Source organism: Mastomys coucha, unplaced genomic scaffold (assembly GCF_008632895.1).
Source record: "Mastomys coucha isolate ucsf_1 unplaced genomic scaffold, UCSF_Mcou_1 pScaffold14, whole genome shotgun sequence".
Lineage (NCBI taxonomy): Eukaryota > Metazoa > Chordata > Mammalia > Rodentia > Muridae > Mastomys > Mastomys coucha.
This window is the reverse complement of record NW_022196896.1, coordinates 119,395,536-119,408,653: the sequence shown is the minus strand read 5'-3', so window position 1 is coordinate 119,408,653 and position 13,118 is coordinate 119,395,536. Positions and strand designations below refer to the sequence as shown.

The 13,118-nt window shown below is 45.5% G+C and overlaps 1 protein-coding gene across 2 annotated transcripts in view; it reads left to right on the top strand.

Moving 5' to 3' along the window:
• Thap4 (THAP domain containing 4) overlaps positions 1-13,118 on the top strand; it is a 46,548-nt gene that overhangs the window by 28,587 nt on the left and 4,843 nt on the right. The window contains exons 3-5 of one of the 2 annotated variants that reach the window (XM_031368503.1): positions 46-151; positions 7,287-7,396; positions 8,604-8,707. In XM_031368503.1, coding sequence (XP_031224363.1) covers positions 46-151; positions 7,287-7,396; positions 8,604-8,707 — 320 coding nt within the window. Of the gene's footprint in view, positions 1-45; positions 206-7,286; positions 7,397-8,603; positions 8,708-13,118 lie in introns of both variants that reach the window. The other variant, XM_031368502.1, reaches the window with a different exon arrangement.

Genomic DNA, 13,118 nt, shown 5'->3' with positions numbered 1-13,118 from the left:
ACTGGAAGAAGCAAGTCACTTATTATTCCATCCTTTCGTTTTCAGAACCTCCCAAGCTGAATCCAGTGGTGGAGCCGTTGTCCTGGATGCTGGGTACCTGGCTGTCAGACCCGCCGGGAGTTGGTACCTTTCCAACACTGCAGCCCTTCCAGTACGTGGAGGAGGTGCACATCTCCCATGTGGGTCAGCCCATGCTCAACTTCTCGTAAGTCCCACCTGGCTCACGGGCTGTCTAGGCCTTTAGGTAACTCCAGACTGATGTAAGATGCGCCAGGCAGGAAGATGCAAAAGCACCATTAGATTTCCTAAAGCCTGGCAGCTGAGGCTCAGGGTTGGTAAAAATGGTACTCTCATGCTCCGTTATACATCCTTTAAGATGTTAGGGAGACCGAGTGTTGACAAGTTAGTTAATCCACACAGAAAAGCAATTGGTGTGTATTTAATTCAGTCAGCAGCGTCAGCCTAATGTACGGACATCAGTTACTCAGGGCTGCTCAAGTAAGAGGATGAGGCCAGCGTTTATTTATTTATTTATTTTTCCTGCACTAGGTGAGGTGTTCAAGCAAGTATTATGGTTCACAGTAGGAAATAATATTACTTTTAAGGGTGGCTGTAATTTTAAAAGTAATGTATGTGCTTAGCAAGTTTAAAATAGGGTAGAGACATAGGTCAGGGATGGGATGGTTTTGTTGTATGTCTAAACCTAGGATTTATTCCCCAGCACCTTACTTTTTGAAAAAAAAAGTACATAAAATCAAAAAGTAAGAATCTGTTTCTGCTTCTGTCTCCACTGTAGAGTTCTTCTGCAGTTAAGAATCTTAAGTACAGGGTAGGTCAGTGGTGGCGGCACTTGCCTCTAAGCCTGATGATCTGAGGTCAAGGCCCGGGACCCACAATGGTGGAAGGAGAAATGGCTCCTCCAAGTCATTCACTGACCCCTGCACACAAGTGTATGCAACCAGATAAATGCAATAAATATGTTCTTAAATCCTACTAAATCAATTACTGTTACTGCATATTGACTCTCTCTTTCCTGAAATACAGAAGCATTTCACATTCAGATTTTAAAATTATTTATTGATGTGTCTATGTATGTGTCCAAGGAGGTCAGAGGGTGTCAGCTCACTGAAGCTGGAGTTTGAAACAGTTGTGAGCTGCCTGGTGTGGGTGCTGGGAGCCTAACTGCAAGCAGAGCGTGGGATCCTAACCACAGGCAGCTCTCAGCCCCAGACTCAGCTCAGGCTTTACTAAGGAAACAGTTCTCATTCACAAACCCCAATCAAAAGTCTCTGAAAACCAAAGACAGTTTGAATACTGACATGACACCATCTCAGCTTTTAGGTTCTTGTGGGTTTGAAGCTTTGTTTTGTTTTAAGAGAAAACACTAGTACAGCCATGGTTGTACTAGAACTTGCTATAAGACTAGGCTAATCTCAGGCTGGAGAGACGGTTCAGCGGTTTAGAGCACTGACTATTCTTCCGAAGGTCCTGAGTTGAAATCCCAGCAACCACATAGTGGCTTACTGCCATCCGTAATGAGATGATACCCTCTTCTGGTGTGTCTGAAGACAGCTACAGTGTACTTATACATAATAAATAAATAAACCTTTAAAAAAAAAAAAAAAGACTAGGCTAATCTCAAACTCTCAGAGATCTGCCTGCCTCTGCCTCCTAAATGCTAGGATTGAGGGTATGTGTACCACCATGCCTAGGCCATTTTGGGCTTGAAGATTTACTATTATATATTTTTTAATGTGTATGAAGATCTCTGAGTATGTCGTGGACCACATATGTGCCTGGTTTCTGCAGAGGCCAGAAGAAGGTATTAGATCCCCAGGAGCTGACATTACAGTAGTGAGCTGCCACATGTGTACTAGAAACCAAACTAGGGTCCTCGTGGAAAGGAGCAAGGCCTTTACCTCCAGTCATGTCTCCAGCCTTCCTTTGGGGTTTTGAATTTTCTAACTAGAGATACTCAACCTGCTGTTGTTTTGTAGTGGTTACTGTTTTTATTTGTTTTGTTGTGTTTGAGACAGGTTATCATTACACAGCCCAGACTGGTCTGAGAGTCACAGTGTGTATCTTAGATTGGCCTCAAACTCACAGTTGTCTTGCCTCCATTAGCAGAGTGCTAGTTACAGGCATGTGCCACCATACCCAGCAAATATGTGTGCCTCATTTTGTAACTAAAATATGAAAAGGTATGAGATGATTATTTTTCTGGGACTTTTTGTTTGTTTGTTTGTTTTGGGGATGGTCTCTCTGTGGAGCCCTGTGAATGTCCCAGAACCCTATCTGAGGCTAGACGTGCCTTAAACCTTTCCTCCAGGGTGCTCTTATTAAAGTCGTGAGCAACCACATCTGACAGTGTTTTTAAAAAGAGATCATTTGATTGTGGAGGCATATGCCTATAATCTTCAGCATTCTGGGGCTAAGGCAAGCTAATCATGAATTCTTAGGCAGCCTGGATTACTCAGAAAGACAGCTCCCAGAGACGGAGAGTAGGCTTGGTTAGGGTTTCTATTGCTGCAATAAAACACCATGACCAAAGGTAACTTGGAGAGGAAACTTGTTTATTTCATATTACAACTCTCAGATCACACTCCATCACTGAGGGGACTCAGAGCAGGAACTTGGAGGCAAAAAGCTGTAGAACAATGCTGCTGACTGTCGTATAACTCAGGACCACTTCTCAGAGTTGGTACCATCTCCAGTGAGCTGGGAATTCTGGGTAATAAAAGATTACCTAGGGCTGAGAGATGATTGTGGTTAAAAGCACTGACTCCTCTACCAGAGGTTCAATTCCCAGCACCCACATGCCAGCTAACAGCCATCTGTAGCTCCAATTTTAGGGGATCTCAAATTCTCTTAAGGCCTCCAGGCATCTATGTAGGCAACACCCATACACAAACACAAAATAACAACAACAACAACAACAAAGTCTTGGGCTAGAGAGATGGCTCACCAGTTAAGAGAACATATATCTCTTCCAAAAGGATCCAAGTTTGATTCCTAGCACCTATGTCAGGCCACTTAAAATTACCTGTAACTCTAGTTCCAGAGAGCCCCAACTTCTGACCTCCATAGGTACCCCAACACATGTGACATACACACATACATACACATGATGAAAAATTAAACAATCTTTAAAAAATAAATAAATCTCAAAAGAGTTTAACACAGCCAAGTAACATACTGCCTGTGATCCCAGCACTTAGGCTCATGAAGCAGACGGATCACAAGTTCCAGGCTGTGTGCAAAGAGTGTCTCAAACTTAGAGTGAGGAGAGCTAGGGTGTGGGTAAGAACTCCAGCTGCTTTTCTAGAGGACTTAGGTTCTGGATTTGAGTCCTAACACCCCCAAGGTGGTTAAGAAGCATCTGTAAGTACAGTTCCAAGGGGTCCTTGTGCTCTTGTGGCCTTGCAGTTACCAGGAATGGATGTGGTACATAGACATGCATGCAGGCAAAATACCCATACATATAAAAATTTTAAAATAACAATAAAATTTTAAGAGAGAGCCAAGGATATATAGCCCAATATGTGTGAGACCCTGGATTCAATTCCAGCACTGGAAAAAAATAAGCAAATAAATGACCCAGATAGTATAAATCAAGTTCACTCCTCCTTTCTCCCTCCTTTTTCCTTCTTTCTTCCCTCCTTCCCCTCCCCACCCCCCTTTCTCTCTCTCTCTCCCAGGCTTCCCTGCTAGGCCTCGTGTATAAGTAGTAACTACCACTGCTTCGCACTCATAGCCCAGCCCAGAGCCTGGCCTTTCCTGTTTTCATGTCAGGCTATGACAGAGTAGATCATGCTGGCCTTTGTCTCCTAAATGCTGAAATTAGAGACCTGTGTGCTGTGTTCAGTATGAATATGTGACAAAGGTTAGTTAGAAATTATACCTAATTATATTTACATATATGTATATATAACAGTATCTGTTCCATTTCTACCATAGAGAGTGATTGGGCTCTTATACAAAATTAAGCATTGCATTTAATCCCAGCACTGGAGAGGTGAGGCAGGCAGATCTCTTTAAGTTCAAGGATAGCAATGAGACCTTGTCGCAAAACAAACAAAAGCCTTTAATCCCAGCACTGGGGAGGCAGAGGCAAGTCTGGTCTACAAAGTGAGTTCTGGAACAGCCAAGGCTACACAGAGAAACGCTAAGATTTGACTGTAATTATCTACAGTGATTACAGTGGTACCTAGGACGGAAAACTGAAATACACAAGTTGAAAAGGCTCTGGGAAAGGCCTGGCAGTTTGACAGTGTAGCTCTCGAGGTGTGCAGGCCAGTAAGATCGTTGGTGGCAATTCTTCCAGCAGCAAAGCCAGCCAGCATGGAAGCAGGTTCCAGCTGAGTCCCAGCTTGATTTCTCCATGTTCTACAACCAAAGCCTGCAGTGTTACCATCAGGAAGATCCTACTATCATCTACCTGACATATAACCAACAAGAGTGGCAACAGTCTGATGATTTGAGGAGCCTCTATGACAAGCAGCTTGTAGGCAGGTCCACCGCCCTGGCACTGTGGTTTCTTGTTGACACCTTCTAGCTTTTGACATGTATCCCCCTCCTTGCAGGATGCACTCTGTTAGCCTGGTTAGCTGCTGTTTTTTACCACTTTTCAGATGGTTTTCAAAATCTCTAAGGCACTCAAGGTTAGCATTACACCACCGGTGTGAAGAAACCCTTTTATAGAGTGTGAGCAGGACTTTTTCAGGCCACCACCATCTATTCTGAGCAAGTTCTAGTTGATCTCCCGGGTCAGCAGCTTAAAACAGGATACTAAAGAAAACTGTAGTGAGGTCCACCAGAGCCTGAGAACGGTTCCATCACTTGTCTCAGTTGTGCCCTCACACAAGCATGGGATAGGGTAGCATGGATAGAAAGAACTACTTCATGAAGTTTCTGTGGCCTCTTTGTCCTTTGGGCACATGGTGCTGATAGGCATCTCTTCTCTCCTGATGACTAAGGTGCTCAGCACAGCCCAGAGCCAATGGAAGCAGGACTCTTCTCATGTCTGACACCCCCACCTCCCACCCCCCACCCCTGGGCTCTGCCAGACTCAAGGCTCTATAAACAAACCAACTGCTTCCCCTTCAGCACGTGTGCTGCTCAGTAAATTCCAGTCAGGTGGATAGCTTCCTCTCCTAACATACTGGCTTGCAGGACAGAGGTATACTCGGCTGATTGGGACAGAGGTGGAGAGTCATCCCCAAGCTTCATGCTTTACGTCTGCACTGTTTTCAGCATTTCATGCCTTCTTGAAGCTCACTAGAGTAGCATTTGTCTTTTTCTTTCAGTAGGAATTTCAGTTTGACACAAGTCTTTTCACATTTGCCTTTAATGACCTAAACAAACTCCTTTTAGCTGCTTTACTCTCCATCATTTCTTCCTCATTGTTACAGTACCTGAAGGGCCCAACTTATATGTCATTTTAAGTCCCCTAGATCCAGCAAAACTGCTTCTACCTTGTAGATTGCACACCTAGCGAGGGACTCAGCTAAGCAGCTAAAGCTCTGTTCCCAGGTTGCCTGGTTGCCTGCAGAATCAACGTCCTTAAATGGAGAAAATGGTCCTTTATTGCTTAGTAAACTGTGCGCCATGCACCACCTCTCTTACCTTCCCTCAGCAACTTCTGTCCATTCTCTCTCAGCCCCTGATCCATGGGGACCTCAGCTGTTGATAACCAAGTGTACCTAATGGCATACATGAGCCAGGCCATGAGGAAATAAATGACTTTTTTCCAGTTGTCCCAGGTATTTAGCCTTTGTCCCTAGAAGGGATGGCTTCTGTTACTCAACTCCTAACAGCATTCAGAGTGACCCCACATATCCTGTGTTACACAGCAAATCAAGCCGTGAGTTCTTCCCCTTCCATCTTACAAGTCTCTCCTACCACAGCCGTTCCAAGGCATCCAGTGTTCCCACTCCTGAGTTTTTGTCCCTCCTCTACTGAGTCACGACCTTGCCTGCCCTTGTATCACAAGCATCTGAGAAGGCTTCTGTCATCTTATGTCTTCAGTCTTCACTCGCTGGCTCTTGCCATGGGGTTTTAATCCCAGGAGGGACTCTGCAACAGAGCTCTGATTTATGACCTCTTCTCTTTCGCATCCCTCCCTGCAGCAGGAAGCGGAGAACCAGCAACTCTTTATCTAATTTACTTGCTGAATCTGAGACTAACACGGCCCTTTTGCATTGTAACTCTTACTTTCCATAAGCAAGGTCTTGCTGAGCTCCCATTGCATATTTTATTAGCATAGCCGTCACAAATGCTGTCTCAGCTTGCTGGTGTCTTGTCCATTTGTGCATTTCTCCAGGACTGCATTGTATACTCTAGTTGTTCAACTGTCTGTAGGTCTAGCCCTACTCATTATAGAGGAATGTCACTTGGTGAACATGGAGCAGGAAAGCTATCCTGACTGAGCATTGCCTCCCACCTTCGAGGATACTCCACCCTCCAGTATCTCGACATTAGTCATGTGTCTCACTACCCATAACAAGGCCCATGCAACTGCCACCATAGCAAGAAGGCACATATCTCATACCACTTTGGAAAAGAGATTGCCCTGATATTCTGTCCTAAGATAGTTTGGTCTTGGTTGTGTTTGCTACACAAAGCAAAGACTGTACAATTGCTATTCCCAAATTCATCATGAATCTGCTGCTCCACATTAGGATGTCAGTTTGTTGTGTGAACTTTTCCCAAGGAGACATGAACAAATGTCTATTCACCAACTGTAGACCAAAGTTAAGACTTTGGTTGTCAAACCAATGAGATTATTGAGGTTCCTTAAAAAAACTGTAGGTGACCTTCAAATGGCAGTACCTCCTCAAATCCCATCCCATCCCATAGATGGTGACTTCATGGAGACCCTCTTTTTAGTTACTGATGTCCTCCAGCAGCTCCCAAAATCCCTGCGGCTCAGAGGTGAGGCAGAAGAGGACAGTGACTAGATTCCCAGAGAAGGTCCTGTGAGTCTCCCCTTCTGCTAGGTGGCTATGGTGACACGTGCCTTTAATCCTAGCACGTGGGAGACAGAGGCGAGCTATGAGTTACAGGCCAGCCAGGGCTGTACAGTGGGACCGTGTTTGAAAAGAACAAAGACCCTTTACTGCTGCGTAGAACTAGCTCTTGCTGTGCTGTCTGCTTCTCGTCACTGTGACTGTGAGGCAGAGGTTTTTTGCAGGGTGGCATACCCAGAGGAAAGCCTTGCTACAGTACATCTAGTGGAACAACCCTTGAGACTGTATATCTCCTTCACATCTCTGTTCTCCATCCAGGTTCAACTCCTTCCATCCAGAAACACACAAGCCAATGCACAGAGAGTGTGGCTTCATCCGCCTCAAGCCTGACACCAACAAGGTGGCCTTTATCAGTGCCCAGAACACAGGTATGGTACCCCTAACCCAGGGCCTGCTGGTCACTGTTACAGAGATCATCTCAGTGACTTTCAAATGCATTTCTCCTCGTGATGTATATTGAAAGGACAGTGAGGATATAGTTCTCCACAGACTTGAGCCTTCCTCCTAGCACAATCTTAGCTTTGGTACTTTACCTGTGCCAACACAGTACATGCCGGAAGGATAGGTCCTAGCAAGAGCAGGCCAACTGACCAAATGGTCCTTGTCTGAAAGTCAGGTGAGCTGATGTCTCAGAAATCACTCAACAGCCTGTGTGACCTTGACCATGCCCAGTCTCACTCCCGTTCAGAATTAGCCAGCTTGGAATGGAGCTACCACCAGACACTGTCAAACATGGGCGTATACAAAAGCCAGAGGGCTGTCTGTCCCTGGCTCCTTCCCCAGCACAGGGTAGAACTAAACTTGAGGGTACTACTCTTAGCCCATTGTGAAGTGCAGTAGGAGGGTTGGGGTCCAGGTAGCTGCAGTAGGAGGGCTGGGGTCCAGGCAGCTGCAGTAGGAGGGCTGGGGTCCAGGCAGCTGCAGTAGGAGGGCTGGGGTCCAGGCATCTCTACAGAGATGACTCTCCATGGAGCACTTGCCCTTGTGTGCCCCATTACTTAGAAGTGTGAATGAGGCAGGGGAATTTTTTGATTCTATGAATTTCAGACCAGCCTAAGCAACATAATAAGTCCCTTCCCAAAAACAGGTATGGGTGTTGGGGAGACAGCTTAGTAGACAAAGTGCTTACTATACACATAGCATGAGGACCTGAGTCTGGATCCCCAGTATCCATACATAACAATGAACTGTAGACTCAAACAAATCTCTAGGGCTTTCTGGCTGGACAACCAGCCTGGCAAAGAAGTGAGCTCCAAGTTTAGTCAGACTGAATGTGTCTCAAAAAAAAAGTAAGAAAGAGGAAAACGGCCTCTGACCCCACATGAGGGGAGGGGAGGGGGGAAGGAAGGAGAGAGAGAGAGAAAGAGAGGGAGAGGGAGAGGGAGAGAGAAAGGGGGGAATATGAACATTCTGAGTCACTTTCTTGTTTTCTGCAAGAGTGGCTCATTTCCCTAAATGTGAGAAGGGAGAGACGTTGTACCTGGATGGTCACTAAGCTCTGGTTTCCCTTGACTGTCTCACTGGCATCTGAAGGTGGGAGTGGCTTGGGAATCACACTAACTGCCTCCCTTGCAGGTATTGTGGAAGTGGAGGAGGGCGAAGTAAATGGGCAGGAGCTGTGTGTCTCATCCCATTCCATCTCCAGGATCTCCTTTGCCAAGGAGCCCCATGTGGAGCAGGTGAGCCCAGCCCCCTCCCAGATGTTCCCAGACTGTTTGCCCTTGGCAGTGGTGCCACACCATCCGACAGTTTAGCACTACTTGCTGCTGCTCTGGCCCTCATCCCACACCCTCCCTGCTGTTAATACCCACCCCCTGCACCCTGTAGGCTTGCTGTCTTTCCATCACAAATATCCCCAAATGTTTGTGCTTTATGCTTTTGTAAATATGCCCAAATTTATTAGACAGATTTCTCGTAAGTTACTGAGCTGGAGGGTAAGTGCACTTCGAGCATGACCCTGGTAAGCTGCTGGCATTGCCTGTCCCTGCTTCCTGCCTCAGTCCCATTGTTGTTTTCAGGCCACCTTGTGAATGGAAGGACATTTTCTATGCTATTGGTCATTTTAATTATTACCTTGTATATTAATATGTCCTGTTTACGCTGGGTTTTCTGTACGATGCGATTCTGCTACTGACATAGAGGAGCTTTTTCCATGCTGTGGTCTGTTGTCTGTGGTCTGTTCCCTGTGTGACTAGTGTGCCTCAAAGCAATGGCTTCACTTACGATGCCGTCTGCCCCAGATGTTTCCTTTATCCCATCTGGACTCAGGTTCCTACTTTAGAATTTGCTTTCTACTCCAAAATAATTAATAATAATATCATCTCATTTTCTTGTGCTTTTGTAGCTCTGGTTTTCTCTGTTAGCCCTTTAGTCTGTTACATCTGCCCTTGCGTGTGACTCAGGACGTTGTGACATTTGCCTGCTGAGTGACTTGTCTTTTTTTTTTTTTAAAGATTTATTTATTTATGTGAGTACACTGTAGCTGTCTTCAGACACGCCAGAAGGGGGCATCAGATGATTGTGAGCCACCATGTGGTTGCTGGGATTTGAACTTAGGACCTCTGGAAGAGCAGTCGGTGCTCTTACCCGCTGAGCCATCTCTCCAGCCTGTGGTCTTGATGTGGTTTACAAGGTGCTCTGTGTCTCTTAGATTATGCTCACATAGACTTAGGCTCTGGGTCTTCCCAACTGCTGGTTTGTTTTGTTTTGTTTTGTTTTGTTTTGTTTTGTTTTTTCGAGACAGGGTTTCTCTGTGTACCCCTGGCTGTCCTGGAACTCAGTAGAACAGTCTGGCCTCGAACTCAGAAATCTGCCTGTCTCTGCCTCCCAACTGCTGGGATTAAAGGCATGTGCCACCACCGCCCGGCTCGCATATTCATTTCTTATCAGCAACATCATTTAAGAACATGGGCCTTTATATTCCATTGTAGTATCTCTGTTCTGATTTTTAATATTTTAGTATCTACAGGGAGTTCTACTTACTCTTTTCTCCATCTTTCTCCCCTGTGCTTAAGAATTTCTTCTGAATGAACCGTTTTGTATACTTGGTTTTTTGTGGTTTTTTTTTTTTTTTTAGACAACCCTAGCTGTCCTGGAACTTGCTATGTAGACCAAGCTGGCCTTGAACTCTGATCCTCCTGCCTCCACCCCTGAGCCCTGTGATCAGTATGTATCAGCACACCCAGTGTGGGAAACTTTTCAGTTGAATCTACGAATTCTCAGTGAACTCAGTTTACACAACTGCTTTATTCAGTGCTGCTAAGGATGCATGAGCAACCAGACTCAGTTGCCATCACAGGAGTGGTGTGGGGTTCTGCTGCTGAGCACTGCTACGGAGCACTGCTTAGGCCTCTGCTGCTGAGCACTGCTTAGGCCTCTGCTGCTGAGCACTGCTTAGGCCTCTGCTTAGGCCTCTGCTGCTGAACTCTGCTGCGGAGTACTGTTTAAGCCTCTGCTGTGGATCACTGCTTAGGCCTCTGCTGTGGAGCACTGCTTAGGCCTCTGCTGCGGAGCACTGCTGCGGAGCACTGCTTACGATGCTTGCAGCCCTGGGTTCAGTCTGCAGCACCAGGGGACATGAATAGTGCATTCGATGCCCAGCTTAAGCTGAAGGCAGTGACAGCTGCATGTATCAGCACAGTTGTCTACCATGGTGACTTCAGCTCTCACATATGTCACACAGGCAAGAAAGGCAGCTGTGTGAGTCTTTCTTGCTAGAGCAGCTTATGTGCATTATAGTTTGCGACTATGTACATAGAATTTTTCTCTACTTCCTCTCTTGATTGACTATTGACAATTCTAGGGAAATTTTGGGGGTTTTGTTAGAGTTCATTTGAAGCAAGGTCTCACTGTGTTTCTCAGGTGGGTCTGACATCTCTGCCCTTAGGTCACCCTTTCTTCCTATGCTGAGACTCTGGTTCACCTCCATGGCCAGCTAGACTTGGACTTCAGTATTGTTTATGGTGGACTGGAGCATTGCTGTATTTCCTGACAGCTGGGGTCTTTGGCATGAGACTGGATTCCATCAGTAGTTTTGTAGCTTCTGAGAAGACCCTCTGTTTGCCCTTCTACGCTAGCACTGCTTCAGATCTGTGTCTCCAACACATGAGTCGTCCTTGCTCTTGGGATCTAACTCCTACTTGTCATGATATAATAATTTCCTGTGTCATTATTTGGTTTTGTGTCAGCATTATTTACAGATCGAAGTAAGAGCATTCTAACCTTTTCTTCTTTTCTAAGTACTGAGGCACCTGGGGATTATCTGTAGACCTCTGACAAAGTGTTGAGGACGCAGACTATGAGAGCAGAGGCCCAGGCACCAACAGGATCTTCCTCAGTGATCACTTATCTAACCATGGCTTCCATCCCACTCCAGCTACTGGCTTTTCAGAATGTGTCTGCCATTCTTTGACCAGCACTCTAATCCTGTGTGTGTCTGTTATCTTATTTCTTGATCATGCTTGTCAAATGATCTCTGTCCACAGAGGTTTATTTTTGCTGGAGAACTAGCTTTTGGGTTTTATTGATTAAATAGGAATGCCTCTCCTTCTGAGGTGCAGGAGGCAGAGATGATGGAATTGGGAGTCTGGGGTGTGTGCTTTGTCACCCCACACACACACACTATCTCAGTATCCTCTGGCAGTGACCCGGTGAGCCAGAGCTTTCTTTCTGCATTTTGAGCTTTCATCTTGAGCTAACAGGCAAAACTGCAGACGTGAGGAAGCCAGGCAGTGGGGCCTCTTTGTAGCCAAATCAGGAAATTCCCCGAACATTCTAACAATAGGGTCCTTTCCCTTCACCTTCACCAACAGACCCAGTAGGACGGTTGGACCTAGCCCTCTCCTTGCCACCACTGGGGAACATTTGCTTAGTTTTTGTGTACATAGCTCTGGTCCAGCACCACACTCTGCTGCTTATCCAGAACTTACTTTGGGGACTGGATGGCCTCTGGTTAAGAGCACTTATTGCACTCACTATGGACTCATTCAGTTCCCAGCACATACACAACAGCTTGTAACTCTGACTCCAGCAGACCCCACCTCTGACATCCATGGAAACCTACACTCACATGTATACATATCCATATGCAGACTCATAATTGTGATAAAAGATAAAGTTCACCTTGCACACTGAGAAACAGTATCTAGAGTTTACCTTGATCTGCTCTGGACTTTACAGAGCTCCTGGTCTGCACTCTGTCCAGCCTGGAGCTGCTGCTGGTGACCCCTCCCCACTGTCACTCCTGGAGCTCCTGTTATACATGCCACCTCTGCTGGGGTCCCTTTGTTTTCTTTTCTTTTTCTTTCTTTCTTTTTTTTTTTTTAAAGATTTATTTATTTATTCATTCATTCATTCATTGTATGTGAGTACACTGTTGCTGTCTTCAGACACACCAGCAGACATCATCAGATCCCATTACAGATGGTTGTGAGCCACCATGTGGTTGCTGGGATTTGAACTCAGGACCTCTGGAAGAGCAGTCTGTGCTCTTAACCTCTGAACCATCTCTCCAGCCCTGTCCCTTAGTTTTCTGATCTCTGTTTGTTTGTTTTTTTCTCATGCTTGGTCTTTGGCTGTTTCCTAGGAGCCTCACAGTCATATTCCAACTGCCACATTGTATTTTTAATTTTGTTATTTTGGGTTTCATTTCTTCCTCCTCTTCTGAGCCCCTTGTTAGCATCTTACTCATTTTATTCCTGGACATACCAGGGGTTTGTGTTTCATTTTTGAGAACTCCGTTCAGTTCATGAGGTCCCACTTATTTATTAATGCCTATGTTGTCAGAGTCCTGTTTGGAACGTGCTTTTCTGTGCCAGTGAGTTAAGGCCAATTCTGGGGGGCGTTTTGTCAGGTGAGGTCTGACCCTTCCCAAATGACTCTAGCTATGTCAAGTTGACAAAAACTAACCAAGACTGCACATCCTGTTCTTCTTCCTGATTTAGTAGTAATGCTTTGCTTTTCTCTCCAGTTAGAATGATGTTAGCTATGTGCTTGCTATTCTGCCTTTATATTGTTGAGCTATGTCTTTTGTATCTCTACAGGGGGACTTTTATCATGAAGGGATGTTGGAATTTTTTTTTTTTTTTTTTT